General features: G+C 32.6%; 1 protein-coding gene across 3 annotated transcripts; it reads left to right on the top strand.

Annotated features, from left to right (window-relative positions):
* LOC107625745 (protein-lysine methyltransferase METTL21B) lies at window positions 6,264–12,900 on the top strand. 3 transcript variants are annotated; one of them, XM_021116196.1, is made up of 7 exons: window positions 6,264–6,405; window positions 6,487–6,551; window positions 7,414–7,547; window positions 8,000–8,034; window positions 8,433–8,504; window positions 11,947–12,045; window positions 12,303–12,900. In XM_021116196.1, the coding sequence occupies exons 1-7, from the start codon at window positions 6,342–6,344 to the stop codon at window positions 12,467–12,469; spliced, it is 636 nt and encodes a 211-aa protein (XP_020971855.1). In that variant the 5' UTR covers window positions 6,264–6,341; the 3' UTR covers window positions 12,470–12,900. The 3 variants fall into 3 exon arrangements, with proteins under 3 accessions (XP_020971855.1, XP_016183936.1, XP_016183935.1); XM_016328450.2 differs by having other exon boundaries at window positions 7,892–8,034; window positions 12,306–12,900; XM_016328449.2 differs by having other exon boundaries at window positions 7,892–8,034.

Raw genomic sequence — 16,914 nt, 5'->3', positions numbered from 1 at the left:
ACCACCTTCGCATTAAAAACTTCACACATGTTGTTAGTGAGGTTATCCACCTTAGGTCCGTGGCTGAAAAAAGCTTTAACCAAAGTTGCAGGTTCGAATTTCATCAAGTATTCCCATGCTGCCTTGTTAACCCCCTTCAGCTTCTCCATGGTCTCTTTGAACTCTGGTTCAGTTGTGCAATTAGCACACTCCCACACTATGTCTCTAATATGTATGTCTTTGAACCGGTTAATGAAGTTCTTCCACACGTGCATTACACAGTTTCGATGATGTGCTCTCGGCATTACCTCCTTTAATGTTGGTAGCGGGCCCTACATAGAGTATAATGATGCAAATAAACATTGTCAGAGGGTATAAGTCTAAAAGTTTAAAAGTGTTTAAACAGAGTCGTGCAAACATGCTAATCACTTATTACTAGCATAATCTATCTAAATAAACTATGTAAAAGTCTGACCTTTTGCTAGTCAGACATAAAGTTCCAACCGTATTGATTGGCATCACCCAAATCTTCCTGAAGCAATGTGAGGAACCATTACCATGATTTCTTAGTCTCCGATCTTGCAACACCATATGCCACTACATAGAATTGGTTGTTCGCATCCTGTGCAATTGCTGAAAGTAGTTGGCCTCCGTGGTATGTCTTTAGAAAAGCTCCATCTAGATGGATGAAAGACCTACATCCACTCTTAAAGCGTTGCTTATAGCCCTCGAAGCAGATATATATTTTGTCAAACACAGGGAGGGATTATGGAATAGGCTTCACATCAACTCTTGCTGTCGAACCCGGATTACTCTTAATTATCTCCATGCCATAGTCCCTGAGTTTCCCATACTGTTCTTTTTTATTTCCCATTATTCTCTCTTTGGACTCTTTCACTGCTCTGTAAACCATCTTCGAATGCACCACCAGGTTAAACTCTTCTCTAAGAAAGTCAATTGCCTCATTAGTTGCCATATGAGGTTGGCTTTCCATTCTCTTCTCCACTTTCTTACTGATCCAGTGTTGATCAGCAGCATTACTACCCAAGTCTCTTGCACAGGTATGCTCTGGCTTGTAAGTCTTTACTTGGAATCATAAGAGAGTCTTGTTGTATGATAAATGTGTCAGCCATGGACAATCTTCACCCCTGCATCCAACTCTCACCCTTTCCTTATCATTTTTTATCCAAAGAAGTTTCCTGCCTTCAGATATGAACATATCTCTAGCCACTTCTTTGAATCCATCAATGGTTGCAAACTTGGTTCCAATCTCAAATCTACCCTCTCTAAACCCATAATTATCATTGAACACTGGAAAGTCATGTTTGTTTCCCTCATCCTCTGACGACACTGGTGTGTGAAGATCCTCTTATCATACTCATAAATGGGTTCATCATCATCTGAATCCTCTTCATTTACATAGAGGCCGATTAAAGGCCTATCATTAGTTGCACATTAGGCACAACTTCCTTAGCAAATCTAGCAGGCCTAGTTCTTTGGGCCTTCACATTAGGCCCAGTTCCTTTGGGCTTGGCAGTGGGCCTAGTTCTTTTGGTCTTCACAGTAGGCCCATCACCTTTGGCAGCACTCCCACTTGCACTCCTTAATCCACCTCTTTTTTTACCTCCACTTGACTCTACCCATGTCCCTTCTTTCACACTGCCTTTTTTTTTGGTAGAACCTTGTCCTTTCCTTTCAGAATTCTTTTTTTCCTCTTCCCATCATCTTTCTCATCAACACTGGAATGATCCTCATCTGGAATAGTTTCCGAGCCAGCCGGAGGAGGTTTATACAGTTCATCCTCCCCACTTTTATGCCCATTATCTTCTGTAGATGGTGATGATTGAAGCTCCCTCATGATGATGTCAACATCAATAGGATCATCAAATTCTTCCGCCCCCTTTTCTGCTGCAGCATGTTCTTCCACTATCTGTGGCTTATCAACGGGATAGTCGAAGTATATGTAAAATTCATCAGTGGTTGAATTCTTGAGCTTGTTCTCTCGAAGTTCATTGATCCCTGTATCTCCTCTCAGGGCAGTCCAGCCTCAAGATCACTGCTTGTTGAGTCAAACCAATACACTGCCCTATATGATGCATATCCCAGACCCTTGAATAGTGTAACCAAATCTCCAAAATTCACAAAGTCTAAGTCCATCTTCAGAAAATTTTCAACTTTCCCACCAATATACTCAAGAGTTCCACTCGGTTTTCTACCAAAATGGCCTCCGTGATAAAAAAAAACAGGTACCACATACATATCATCCATCTGCATTATCCACAAGTACATAAATCGGAGATTAAACCCTAGATCAAGTGCCCAAAATTTTGAAATCAATTAACTCCACATAGCTTTTTCTCATTCTTTTACCGAAAAAAAAAACATGCAATCACCCCATATCACAACCCCATGCATTATATTGTCACAAACAGTTAAACAACATACATAGTCTTGATTATTACCCTTACCTCTGCAGATGATGGCAACTTCCTCTCAACACGAAGCTTGTCGTAACTTTCAACAACCACCACGTCCACCGAGCACACCACCACTTTCAACTGGAGGAAGTCGTTCTTTTTTTTGGAGGGAGAATGGCGTTTGTGTTCTGATAGGATTTTCTGTAATATATGGAGTGACTTTTGGGTGTTATGGGGATTACGAAGGTTGAAATAAGGTGGGGGATGCATATGTTGTCGTTTTGGAGCATCAGGACCAAATTGTCCTCCAACAATTTGTTCCCCATCCACTTCAGCAACCAAAACGGACACATCACTCAGCACCCCTCCACGTCAGCAATCTCTGTTACCGTTTCGAGCACCAATTCGACGGAATGGCATAATTGTCACGCATTTTACATGGTGAGGGATCGAAATGTATTTTCCAATCCTGAATGACTAAAATGTCCGCGTTTAAAAAATTCATTGACCTATTTGTCTTTTACTCTAATAATTTTTTAACAAATATTTAAGTTAAAACTAAACTTAGTTAACAACATATGCTAATAATTAATAATATTGTTATTTTTCAATTAAATATTTAAAATAAATGATAAAACAAAATAATATTAATAAGTTATAAAATATTTTTTTTTTACCACTTTTAGCTTAAAAAAATTACAATAACTATCTACTATCAACAATAATAAACAAGAACTACAATACTTGTGTGTATTTAATGTAAAGTAGCTGCCCTTTTGTTCTTAGTTGTTGTGAGATGAGGGGTTTCAACTTTGTAAAAGTGATTTTAGGAGAATGGGGAGCCAATGAAGAAGAAGAAATAAGGGAAGATGTAGCTAGTTTCAGGTTAAGCTATAGTAAGGGAGAGAGTGTACACATGTTAGCCATGTAGGACAAAATGTTAACGACGTTTTGCACAAAATGACAATGCCATTTTTCTATGATCGACGTCAACATTTTCAGATTTTCTGGTACCACCTCTCACAACGATGTTAAACATGCCTCGTGGGACATTTTGGAGAGATACATTACTTTCGGCCCAATATTAAAAAAAAAAGTTCATCCTTTTGCACATGTTATTGTTAGGTTTGTTTCATGGACCTTAGTGTAACATCACAATCCAAAGACAAAAAAGACAATGGTTTTTCTATAAAAAAAACAATGGTTTTTGAGTTAGTAAATTGATAAGTTGTTTATGTGATTAATCATCTAATTTTTTTTTTAATTATAAAGGGTTTAATTGTGGGACTAAAGATATTTCTTATCATAAAGATAAATCAACCTAACTCCCATCAATAACTTTTAAAATTGATCTAATGTAGCCTATGTTAATTACATATGAAGTGCATTTGTTTATTTATTTTTCAAAAAGTCATTTTGATTGAAATTTTATTTTTATATATTTGTATAAATTTTATAAAAGTATTGAGCGTGAGTGAACCACCTTTTGTGTTGTTCTTGTTGAGAGCATGGAAAGTTGGTGGTGATAATGATAATTGTAGTGGTGAAAGTAGTGATGAGAGTTTCGACACTTTAATTTATGTAATGTCATTTACAAGATTGTTATTAATATGCTTGTCAATTGTTTGATCCCGTTTTTTTGTGATATTTTTGGTCGAATAAAATATGATTTTATTCATGGTAGAGAAACTCCTAATAACATTATCATAACTTAAGAGATGCTACACTTTATGAAACGGGCCAAATCTCGTAATAGAGTCCTTGCTTTTAAGATAGAATTAAAAGAAAATTATAACAAAGTTGATTGGAGATTTCTTAAACATACTATTGGATGTTTTGGCTTTCCAATGCACATTATCATCTTGGTTATGAATTGTATTTGATCATCTTCTCTTTTGGTGCTCAGAAAAATAGCAATAAATTGAACAACTTTGCTCTTTATAGAGGTTTTAGGCAAAAGGATCCAATGTCTCTTTACCTTTTTGTGCTCTGCATGGGGAAACTTGCATGCTTCATAGCTAAGAAAGTAGAGGATGGTTTGTAAGGAACCAGTTGTTGTCTTTAGAGGGGTCATCGGATTACTCACTTGATATTTGTTAATAATTTTATTCTCTTCTATAAAGTAAAAAAAAAATCTCGACTCCAATTGATTATGAGTGTGCTGGACACTTTTTGCAGGGACTTAGGTACGAAGGCGAATGCCCACAAGTTTAGGATGTTTTGTTCTAAAAATGTTTCGAACAAGAGGAATGATTTATTTATAGGTGTTTCTAGCATTTGTTTTACTCAAGATATAGTTAAATACTTCGGATCACTCAATCGTTCCAAAATCAGTAGGAAATCTTTCAATAATGTTCTGAATAAGATCAAGAATATATTAGTGAATTGAAAAGATGACTCTTGAATAAAGTAGGAAAGTTTTGCCTTATCAAATCAATGTCATTTTTTCAATTTCTTTGTACAACAAGATTGACGAACGTGTTCTTAATTTTTTTAACTGGAGGATTGAGTAGTTTAGGTATAAGGGACTCTTACTGTGTTAAGATATATATCTTTTTGGCAAGTTGAGCTTGCAACTTTTCCATCAATTGAAAAAATTATAGGTTCCTATCATGTTGGAAAGTATCTTTCAAGCTAAATGTAGTTAGTCAATGAAGTGTGAGTTTATGCTTCTAATATCTAGCTAGCGAAGTATAACTAAGGCATCTAAGCTCAGGGATAGTTTCAAGTGGAGCATGCATGATTTTTACTAGTTATTTTCGTATGATAAGTGGCTGTCCAATGGTCATCTCTCATATGTTTTGCCCTTTATTCACATCTCAGACATAGAGCTCATGGTTGGAGAGATAACATGTGACATCTGAACAACTCATAAACCTTTTGCTTCGAAAATCTATCGAACAGGTGTTAATGGTGTCTCGACATACGTTGGTCCACAACTTAGCCAGATTCAAAATAAATAACGCTCAACTAACACTCTACAAATATCAATGTTTAGATTTACATTACTATCTACCCGACTTCACAGAGATGGAATACAGCGACATGAGCTTGTTTAAATAAGTAACTAATTCCTACAATATTTTTTATTAATCTAGAAGAGATATCTAAACAACCTTCCTTATAAAAAAGAACAATTATCCACTATCAAAGGAACCACTTCATACAAAAGTCGGATGGCGGCACCACTTCTTCCACAGAGACGTTCTCATCAGCACCCAAAAGGAGTCTCGACCTCACATTTAGGCCCAATCTCTCAGTTTGAAGTTGTGATGCACCAACACTGACATAAACACAGGACATGATACGACAAAAGACATGCCAACATACGAATTTTAAAATCTTATAAGACACGAGGACACATAAAATATATAAAAAATATGAAGTACTTTTTAGAAAATGATAATGAAATTTTAATATTTTATAGATATTAAAACATAAATTAATTTTTAATTGTTTTCAATATCTTATTTTAATTATACGAAGTATTTAAAATATTTTTATTTTAATAAATAATATATATTATTTATAAATTTATTTAAAAAATACATGTTAAGAATAAAGGATAAAATTGGTAAAAAGTAAATAAATGATTAGTATCTATGTCCAAAAGTCCGTTAAAAAGACGCAGAAAAAGACGCAGAAGGTAAAGATAGTTGCTTATTGTAAACGTGGTTTTGGGAGCAAAATCACTTCTGTGTTCAAAGAGAAAAAAAATTTGTCAAACCAAAAGTTGAAGCTTTCAAGAAATTTAAACGTGCTTCTTCCTTTTTAACGGGTTTTAAACACACACTTATTTGTCGATTGGGTTATTGAACTTCTGTACTATTTTGATAGTTTTAGTTGCCATATCAAGTAGCAAACGTCAATCCTGCCTAGCTATGATACCTATGTGTTGGTGCTAACTGTACCACTCACCGATCGGCGTTGGCAACAAACAAACAAATGGAAATTGCTCTCTTCTCTCCATCGTCACTCTTCTCCGAAGAAGATGATCACACTGCTACTCGTACTCTCTCTCTCACCCGTCAATTTCCGTGACAATTGCATTGCACTCCCTAATCGAGTATTATGTTTTTCCTGAATGCAGGGGAGGAAGCAATATCAGAGACTCAGGAAACCTACGTTGAGAGGAAGCACCAGTTTCCTGGAATGGTAAGGTATAAGTATGAAACTTTTCTTCTCTGGGAATGTTTAACCAGTGTTTTAGGGTTTAGGGCACTGTCTAGCAAAGCCCTTCAAAATTGCTTTGGTTACTTTGAGTTTCTTGTTGCTAGAGCAGCTATCACATTCTAATTAATACTAGTGTTGGCTTAGTCCACTTGATTCAGCACATGACAGTTTTAAATAAGATCTTAGGTTTGAGTATTCTCAATGAAATTGACTATGCTAACCGCTAGGAGAGTTTTGTAAGCCTAATGGAATTTCAATATTAATGGTTACACCAAAAAATGCTATGACCTTGCCATGGTAATGAGGAAGAATTGCTTTAATGGAAAGTTGGAATTCAGCTTGATGTGTGTTGGAAGGGTGTAAATTGAGAATGAAGTGTTATACTGTGCAAAAGATGAAAATGTTTATATCTGGTGAATCTCGATGCTCAGTTAACAGGAAATCAGGATGATGTAACCATGTCAGGTCTTCGTAATCTTGGAAAGAGCCACTGTTTACTTGGATAATCTCAGTGTCACATTGTTGTACTTTTTTTTTCAGGCTAGTTGGCCTAGTGTTTGAGAGAGATTAGATGTTCTTGGTTGGGAACTTGGGATGGGAAAAGGTTAGTAAAAGTTGTCATGATTAGGTTTCTATGTGTTACGAAGTTCTAGTCTCCTGAATTAGGCAACTGTAATGTCAACTGTCAAAAGTTACCATTACATGCTTGCAATATTATGTTTCTAGAATTTTGTTACAAAAGGAATACGGCAAATGTAATATTTCTGTCACCACGTTAACTGTAACTATTTTGTTAGCATTAGCTTGCATTGTGCTGGTCTGAGGTGCTTTAACTTTTATCCAGGAGTTGGTTGTCCGAGAATTTTCCTTTCATCAACTGAATGCAAATTTACTCTGGCCAGGGACATTTGCATTTGCAGAATGGCTAGTTCAGAACAGATCATGCATTGAAGGACGTCGTGCCATCGAGTTGGGAAGGTAGTTCAATTACTTGGATTTACTTATTTGTTTAATGCTGTAGTTATACTCAACGTGTAGAAATCTTGCTCAAAATGTTCATTGTCAAGTGGTCTTGACTTGATCTTGTTATGTTAGCAATAATCTCTACATTTGTCCATAATCACTCTTGGTTGTACTATTTTCTTTTCTAATAAGATGATTTACTGCCATCATTATGGAAATGTAATTCTATGATCATAATGACAGAGGTATGTTCCTTGTTGGGGTCTGGGGATTAAATTTATGAAACAAATTATACACTAAAGAGCTTGTGATTATCATCCTTCTTTTGGGGCTCATGTTGCTTTTCTATTGAATTTTAGTGGCACAGGTGCTTTGGCTATATTTCTCCGAAAAATGTATAATCTTGATATTACCACTTCAGACTATGCTGATCAAGAAATAGAGGATAACATAGCTCACAATTGCAGGTCAAATGAAATACCTGTCATTCCACACATAAAGCGTGAGTCATCTTTAGTTTTTAGCTACCGAGAAGGATTTCATTTAGTTCTCCTATCAATTGTAGTTTAGGTTCTTAAGTGTGATAAACAAGTATCTGTTATGCAATCTTTATCACCATGTAGTTAGCATAACTTGATCCATATGAAGAGAGATCAAAACGTGCTTGTTACCTCTTGCCATCTCCTTCATGTGGATGATATGTTTTCTTGATCATCAAACCTGAAAGCACTTGAAATTCCGTTCTTTCCATCTTTAGAAGTGAGAACCTGTATATACTATGTTAATTAAAATTTCTGGGTCATTGTCAAATCTGATTTTTTTTTCACAAGTTTTTTGGCATACCATTTAATACTCATTTTAGTTGCTCTTAAAGAAATACTAATTTGCTTGTGTTTATAGATACTTGGGGAGAAAAGTTTCCAAATACTGATCCTGACTGGGATCTGATCATTGCTAGTGATATCTTATTGTGTAAGATTCTCTCCTCCCTCTTTTTTATTTTTTCTTTCTTTTTATTTTTGATTTTATATAAAATATTACTTCATTGAAATAGTGAAATTAGCCATTATGGAGTATAGCTCAAGAATTAGTTGATACACAAGGCGGATAATGAAAACTTCTGTTTTCAGCAATAACTAATAAACATGTAAATTAGAACCCTGGAAGCACAGATACAACATATAATAATATGTATGCTAAAAAATGACATATAATTGATATAGATATATTTGCATAAATAGGTGCAATTATTAAAAATAGCAATCTCGTCTTCTCCAACTTTGTCATCTACGAACACTATAGCTTCAAGGTCAATCCAATGAATTTGAAATTTTGCAAAGGTCAAAACTGCTATCATCCATTATAATGTCCCACATATTGGAAGCTCTTTGTATATAGTTTTCACTTCTCCTTGATAGGAGTCGAAGATTAGTATATACCCAATCTTAGGCATTTAATTAATCTCCTTTTGGAATGAATATGTGATCCAATTCGTTTAAGCATAAGAAAAACTCGGTTGCATAAGAAGCTTCGGTCCTAGCTTTTGAAGAGGGGCAATAGATCCATAGTTCACCACCAAAATATTGAGTCTAATTCCCATCTATCTCCAATTGAACCAAAGTTGGAAAATACATACGAGATCCCTGAGAGAATTTAGTAGCAACTTTTTTCCTTACACTTGTTCCTCTCTGTAGAGACCTATTCATTTTGATGAGGGGCAACTCTATGTGGAACTCCTTGAAACCACTTTGCATTATAGCATTATAATATCCATGCAAATTAAAATGAATGTATATATATATATATATAGACACACACACATACAGACACGCACACTAAAATTTAATAATTTAATTAACTAGAAGCTTAATTTGGTTTAGAATGATCCATACAATGGAGTGGGGTATTGCTCTTAGTTCATCTATCAAAGTGTATGCAATAAACAATTTGTAAAATGTTGGATACTTCTATCTTTTCTTTCTTTGATGCCTATAAATAGGTGATGTTTCCTTTCCTATCAATGTACCACATATCATATAACAAATGAAGAGTGAGAGCATCAATGTTGCACTTAGAGGCATATCGTAGATTGGAGCTATGAATTAATTATGTAGTCAATTTTTTCCCACCATAAATCATCTAGGATGAAGCCTTTATAGTTGCAATTTTATATTGATCCTCTCTTTTAAGTGTTCTACTATTGGCTAAACACCATTTCTTGCAAAGTTTGTTCTGTAGTTTGAACCTTTTCAACATCTCTATGATCGATGCAAATCATGTCTTAGCAATGGGAAGAAGTTTTAGTATCACGTGCACATTAAAGATGACATATCTCATTGAATGGTTCATGATAAAAATACTATAAATGAGACATCATTCAACATCTGTAATTTCATTTTCTCTATGTTCTTTGTAGCACATATTTTTCAAGGCTAAATTCGAAGTGTGCATAACACAAGGAGTTCAAAATATATGAGCAACCAACAACTAGCAAATTTACATATAGAAGCATTATCAGTTATGAGTTGTAAAACATTCTAAACTCCTACCTCAATGAGTGCTTCTTTAATAACTGAGCTATATAATGTCTATCTTACATTCCATAGTGCCATCAATATACTTCAAGAAAATAAGACTTTCACCTGCTGACATAAAATTGATCAAAGGACTTTTGTGAATTAATCTATACATCAACAACAATGCTAACTCCTTCTAAACTCCACAAGCTTTTAATTGATTGAAGCATTCTTTCAATATTTTTGTTTTCTCCGCCGCCATCCTTGTTCGACGTTGTTGCAAAAGAAAGTAAATGTTCAAAGAATGCTTCAATAAATTAAAATTTTGTGGAGTTTAAAAGGTGTTAGCATTGTTTCTAATGGGTGAACCGAATCTCAAAAGGACCTCTCAGCAATTTTATAGCGACAATTGTGGAAGGTCTTCTTTGTTGATGACACTGTGGAATATGAAGATAGGCACTATATCACTCTCATGTAAAGAAGTAATCATCAAGGTAAGAATTCAAAATGTTGTGCAACTCAAAATCGATAATGCTTCTGTTTGTCAAGATGCTAAGTTTCTAGTTGAAGAAGATTATTCTCATATTCTTTGAACTTTCTGTGCGGTGCATATAATGAATTTAGTCTTAAGAATGTATTTGTTGCAAAGTATATTAAGAGGAATCAAGTTACATATCATTAGTGTTGTTAGATCATAGACATACATCACGATGTCTCATTTATTATAAATTTTGTCATGAATTTTCCAATGAGATTGGTCATCTTTCATGTATTTCTGCTGCTGAAGTTTCTTGCATTGGTGATGTTGAAAAGTTTCAAACTCATGAAACAAGTTCTGAAAAAATTGTGATTCAAGCCAACAGGGGAACACTTGTAGAAAAGATGATCAACAAAAAATTGCAATGATAAAAAATCTTCACTTTAGATTTACTAGGTTGGAAAAAAAAAATGATTTCATAATCAATTCACATATCCATTGTCCAATTGATGAGATGGAAATCTATGACACAAATACTTGTATTCTGTATTTGGTATATGATATATGGGACAATGGTAAAAAAATGGTGAAAGTGAATATATATCAGCTTGAAAGAAAGAAAAACAAACAAGTACTCAACATATTACAAAGTGATTTATCCTAAACTTATTGACTTATGAACTAAAAGCATGACCCTGTTTCATTGATGGCTTATGCTTTGAGCTTGAAGTAAATATGGTTCATTAATTTGTTACCTACTCAATTATATATAATATAACATGTATTAATTTTAATTTGCATAGACCTTATTGTGTATGGTGGTTTCAAGGATATCTAAACAAAGTTGCATCTCGTCAAGTAGGAGAATTTTTTTTAGAAAGGAAGAAGTGTTTAAAATTATGTTTTATTGATTTTAGGAAAGGAAGAAAATTGCTATTGAATCCTGGAATTTTTCTTTAGCTGCATATATCAATCTTGATCCAATTGAAGATATATTGGAAATAGAGCCATTACTGACATGGTTGAACTGTGGATTTTCTGCTTCTCTCCTTAATGCTAGTGCATTATGTTAAAAGACTATATTATGCATGTATAATATTGTTTACATGTTTTTTTTCTTCCTTAGCCGACCCCACCTAGAGGGACAAAGCTTTGTTGTTGTTGTTGGTTTTTTTTTTCCTTCCTTACATGCCCCAACCCAGTGTGTCTTATATTTTTACATTTTTACAAAATTGCCATGTCCCAATATCCATGTTGCATGTTATATTCATGCTTCCTAGCAGAGTTCCATGAGTTTTCATCATTTCATGAAATATCAAGATTGGTAACTCTCAAACTAACATAGATCTAATTTAGAATTGTTTTATATCGTTTACAAAATATCATGAAATATGTTTCTCACAATTCTAAATGCTTGCAGATGTTAAACAGTATGCAAATTTGATACAAACCATTTCATTTCTTCTCAAGTGTTACAAGCCAAGGGATAGGAAAGTGGTTCCTCCACCAGAGAATGATGGTATCATGCTGTTGACACTTTCAATCAACTTGAGTTATTCAAAATGAGAAATTCTTGCATGCTCCCGGATTACATTTAATGCGTGCTCTAGTAACATTCACAATCACTCATTTTCAAAATTACATCTACAAGTTAGTAGAATATCAAGAATGTGGTTATGAATGTTCTGAGAACATGCATTAATTATGTTTTAGGAGCACATAAGTTTTTCTCCTTCAAAATTTCCTTTATTATCGAGTCTCGAATACTTGTGCTAGCAGGGGGTATAGTGTTACCATGGCCAGCCTTTTTAATGAGCTGGAGACGTCGAATCGGGAAGGAAGACGAACAGCTTTTCTTCAATGGTTGCGAGAAGGCAGGTTTGGATGTGCAGCATCTCGGATCCCGTGTATATTGCATCAAGCCTATAGATAATGATGGATGAAAAAGTAAAAATTTGATTAAAGAAACGAGTAGTAAAGCATTCTGAGGAACACATTGAGGTGGGAAGTTGGAAGGTTGGACCCTTAACAAAGTTTCCTGTGGTCATAGTGAGGTTTTTGTAGTTTAATTTGCACACCTAGCTCGTATTAACAATTTTGAAGTTTAGCTTAAGCTGAGAGTAAATCGTGTCACAGTTTATGGCTTGTCTAATTGTCATGTTCTTAGTTTTAGTTGCCATTGTTAAGATTATGTTATCCTTCCTCTTCTTTTTTGTTGCATTATGGCTAAGTTCGTATTCTGTCGACAATATGAGTCATGAGACCTTAAACATATTTGACGGGGACAACATATGTGGGTGTAAGCATAGTTTTCCTTGGTATTTTCTATTCATTCAAAGTGTTTGTTTGAGCATTATTAAATTGATAAAAAAAATATTTTTTTTAATGAAATAAGATCTTTTTTTTTTGTAGTGTATTTGGTAAATTTTTAATAGTAAAAGTAAAAATACTAGAAAAATAAAAAATATTTTTTTTGAGAAGTTGTAATTTACATATTTTTTTTAAAGATCTTTTTTCTTTTAAAAAAAAGTTATTTTTCTATAATAAATAAACAAAAAAGTATTTTTATATTGTTATACCTAAACATAATTGATAGACAAAAAGATCTTTTTGGATGAGATACCCAAACATAAAATTACTTTTACTTTTTTGATAAGATCTTTTAAAAAAAGATAACTCAAAAAAAGATATTTTCTTAAAAGCTCACCTAAAAATTCAAAATAAGAAAATAAATGGATACTAACATTCTATTTTGTATTTGATAAATAAAAAAATTTGATAAATAAAAAAGGTTATTAAGATGTAATTGTAGTTTTTGAAAATTAAAAATTTCTTTAAAAATATCTAAGGAAATAGTTTTTAAAGTTAATTTATGTTTATCAAAAGAAAAATCTACTAAAATTGGACCTGATTTTTTAAAATNACGAACATGTTACCATTGAAGGGAAAAGAAGGAAGCTTCGTAGAAGGTGTATATGCATGCACGTGTGGAGGCTTTTCAGTTTTCAGAACACCATGCAAGTGGTGGTGGCATGCATGCAATTGTGCATGTAAATATTTTGTGGCTGTTGGTTATTAGAACGGTGAAAGTGATGTGTGATCTTGTACTACAGCATCCAGATCAGATATTCGGATAGGGACTTCAAACTACTAGTCATATATTGAAGACAAAATGCTATACAATGATTCACTAATTAAGTCTAAACTAGGACAAGATCTGAATCATTATTTGATTATTTTCATAGCGTTTGAAAGTTGTTTAATATATAAACTTAATTGTTGCTCATATTTCTTTAAAAAAAATTATCAACTATATCTTTTATTTCTAGAAATAGGAGTCTTATTAGTCATTAATCTTAATTATAAATTGTATATGTGATTAAAAACAATGAAAATAATTATTAGAACACTTAAAATCCTGTAACACTTAAATACAAACATGATTTCGTATAATCAATGTGTATATATTTTGGATAAGCAAGTGATGATGATATTCATGAATCATGATGATAGGTATGAATTGAAGCCGAATAAGGAGTTTGAGAAGTTAGCTAAGGACATGCAACAAAGGACACATACACTGACTTGGATTGGTATGTCACTGTGTTATGTTGAGCCTCTCGAGGCTTACAAACTTAGTGACAGTGAGATAAGTACATGGGATATATATTATAGGACAAATTATTGTTAAAATTATGAAACATGGTGGCTATAATAGAAACATTGACTTTCCACCCCAAAACAAAAAGAAAATATATATGTATGTTAAGAATTAAATCAAAATTTTAACTATTATATTTTACATATTGACCAAGTAATGACCAAAAGATTCTTTTGCTAATCTTGCATTATTCCTATCTTCTGATAAAGATTATTTATTTATTATTCATCATACTTTCTCTCTGCCGTTCTGCACGTACATATGGTTGCAATTGAACTTAGGGGTGCCAATGGGTAGAGTAGGGTTTAAATCTAACCCTAATTTTACTTATAGGTTGAGAATATTTCAACCTTAATTCTATCCGTTCTTAATTTGTGGGTATCCGATCTTACTCGCGGGTTATAAAAAATATACAATATCATTATATAACTTGATGATAATTTAAAATAAAACTGATTTTTATGTAAAAAAAATTAAATTATCAATTAATGATTTTCTTTTAGTGATTAAGGATCTTTTACATCTAGTGAGAGGTTTTTGATTCAACATCCATTTAAAACATATCTTTATATAAGTATATAACATAAACATATATAGAGCGCAGATTGGTCAGGTAGGGTTGAGGCTCAACCCACATCCTACCCGACCCGCACAAAAACCCTACCCGCACTCTATCCTACCCACTACAGATTGAATTGGCAACCTTACCCGATCGGATGGGGTCGGATTGGATACCCGTAGATAGGGTACATATTGCAACCCCTAATTGAACTTAGTGATTATATGCACTGTGATCTGGAACTGACAATTATAATTAGGAAAAGTCTAGGGGCCAGCAATTTTGTTAAATTCTGGCCAGCATATAACCAGCAAAGAAAAGTGAGCCATTGGATGAAATTTCACACCCATTTTACACCATTAAAATCATCATTGATGACTATTTGATAGCTACAAATCACAAAATTGCTGACCTTAGCATTCCTCTTATAATTATTTGGTTTCCGAGCATTTCAATCATTTTAATTTTTTTAATTAACTCTGATGACATTGTATACCTTTAGGCATTTACTGCTTCTCTTATGATTATATATTTACACAAAGAAAATCTCTAGATTTAATCATAAAGGTGTGGTATATATTAAAGTTAAGAGTAAAGTATCGTTTTTGTTCCTAACGTTTGGGGTGAGTCTTAAAGTTGTCCCTAACGTTTCAATCGTCCTATTTAAGTCCTTAACGTTTTAAAATTGACTCAGGTCAGTTTGGCTAAACTTTTTAAATAAGTTCTTTTGAAAAAGGAGCTTAAAATACAAGGACTTTTATTAATAGCAACTTTTAAATACGTTATTTTGTATTTGAAAAGTTATTATAGAAGTCCTTGTTTTAAAGTTGTGCATTAAATAAGAGTGATAAAATAGCTTTTGAAAATAGGAGAAGTCACATTTTTTAACTTCTTCAAAAGCTCTTAAATAACTTTTTGAAAAGTTAAAAGTTTATCTAAAAAATTGTACCAAACACTATTAATGTAACTTTTTATAAGTCAAAAACTAAAATAAGTAGCTTTTAGAGTTTCCCAAACGGACCCTGTTATCCTGCCGTTAGAAATCCGTTAACAGAATTGATGGTGGGACAAAATTGAGACGATTTTGAAACGTTAGGGACTTAAATATGACGAAAACATTAGGGACAAAAACGATACATAAAAATAAATTTTAATTTAATTTCATCTTTCAATAATATTAATTTTTTTACTGTACATAGTATTCAATTATTTTTTAATTACATCTAAATAAATTATACTTAATCACATTACTTTCATTTTAAATAAATTTATTTTTTTATAATTTTAAAGAATTTTGATACATTAGAGACAAAAGGTATAATTTATATTTTATTGTATATATATATTTTTTTCTTTTTTGCAAGTTTATATACTAGTTATTCTATAAACATTTCATGATAACTAAAAATCTTTAAGAGTAAAATTATAAAAAAAATTAATTTATTTAAAATAAAAGTAATATGATTAAATGTAATTTACTTAGATGTGATTAAAAAAATAATTGAATACTATGTATAGTAAAAAATTAATATTATTGAAGGATAAAATTAAAATTTATTTCTATGTATCATTTTTGTCCCCAACGTTTTCGTCCTATTTAAGTCCCTAATGTTTCAAAATCGTTTCAATTTTGTCCCGTCGTCAATTTTGTTAATGAATCCCTAACGGCAGGACAACATTAAGTAAGTTTTGAAACGTTAAGGACTTAAATAGGACGATTGAAACGTTAGGGACAACTTTAGGACTTACCTCAAACGTTGAGGACAAAAATGATACTTTACTCTAAAATTAAAATTGAATATACCTAACTCAATTTTTAAAAATAAATTATGAAGTGAGAAACATTTCATATTTATACTTATAAATTTTATCTGTGATAAATGTGAGATTTATATATAATACATTTTTTTATGTTAAAAAATATCATTTAGAAAGTGAAACGTTTATAAACAAAGGAACCAACAATATATTAGATTATATAAAGTGGAGTTGTTTGAACTCCTTTTGTTATTGATAGCAATACTAAAAATAACATTGGAGATATATAGCTTTTAATTTTTACTTTCGTTGTTAATTTTTGTAACTTTATTCTACTGTTATTCCACTTCTTTGTATTGAGCTTGTTTGTTAAAAAAAAAAATTAAATTAAATAAATTTTAAATATTATA

This window comes from Arachis ipaensis, chromosome B02 (assembly GCF_000816755.2).
Source record: "Arachis ipaensis cultivar K30076 chromosome B02, Araip1.1, whole genome shotgun sequence".
NCBI lineage: Eukaryota > Viridiplantae > Streptophyta > Magnoliopsida > Fabales > Fabaceae > Arachis > Arachis ipaensis.
The sequence above is the reverse complement of the archived record's forward strand: the minus strand, read 5'-3'. Positions and strand labels throughout refer to the sequence as shown.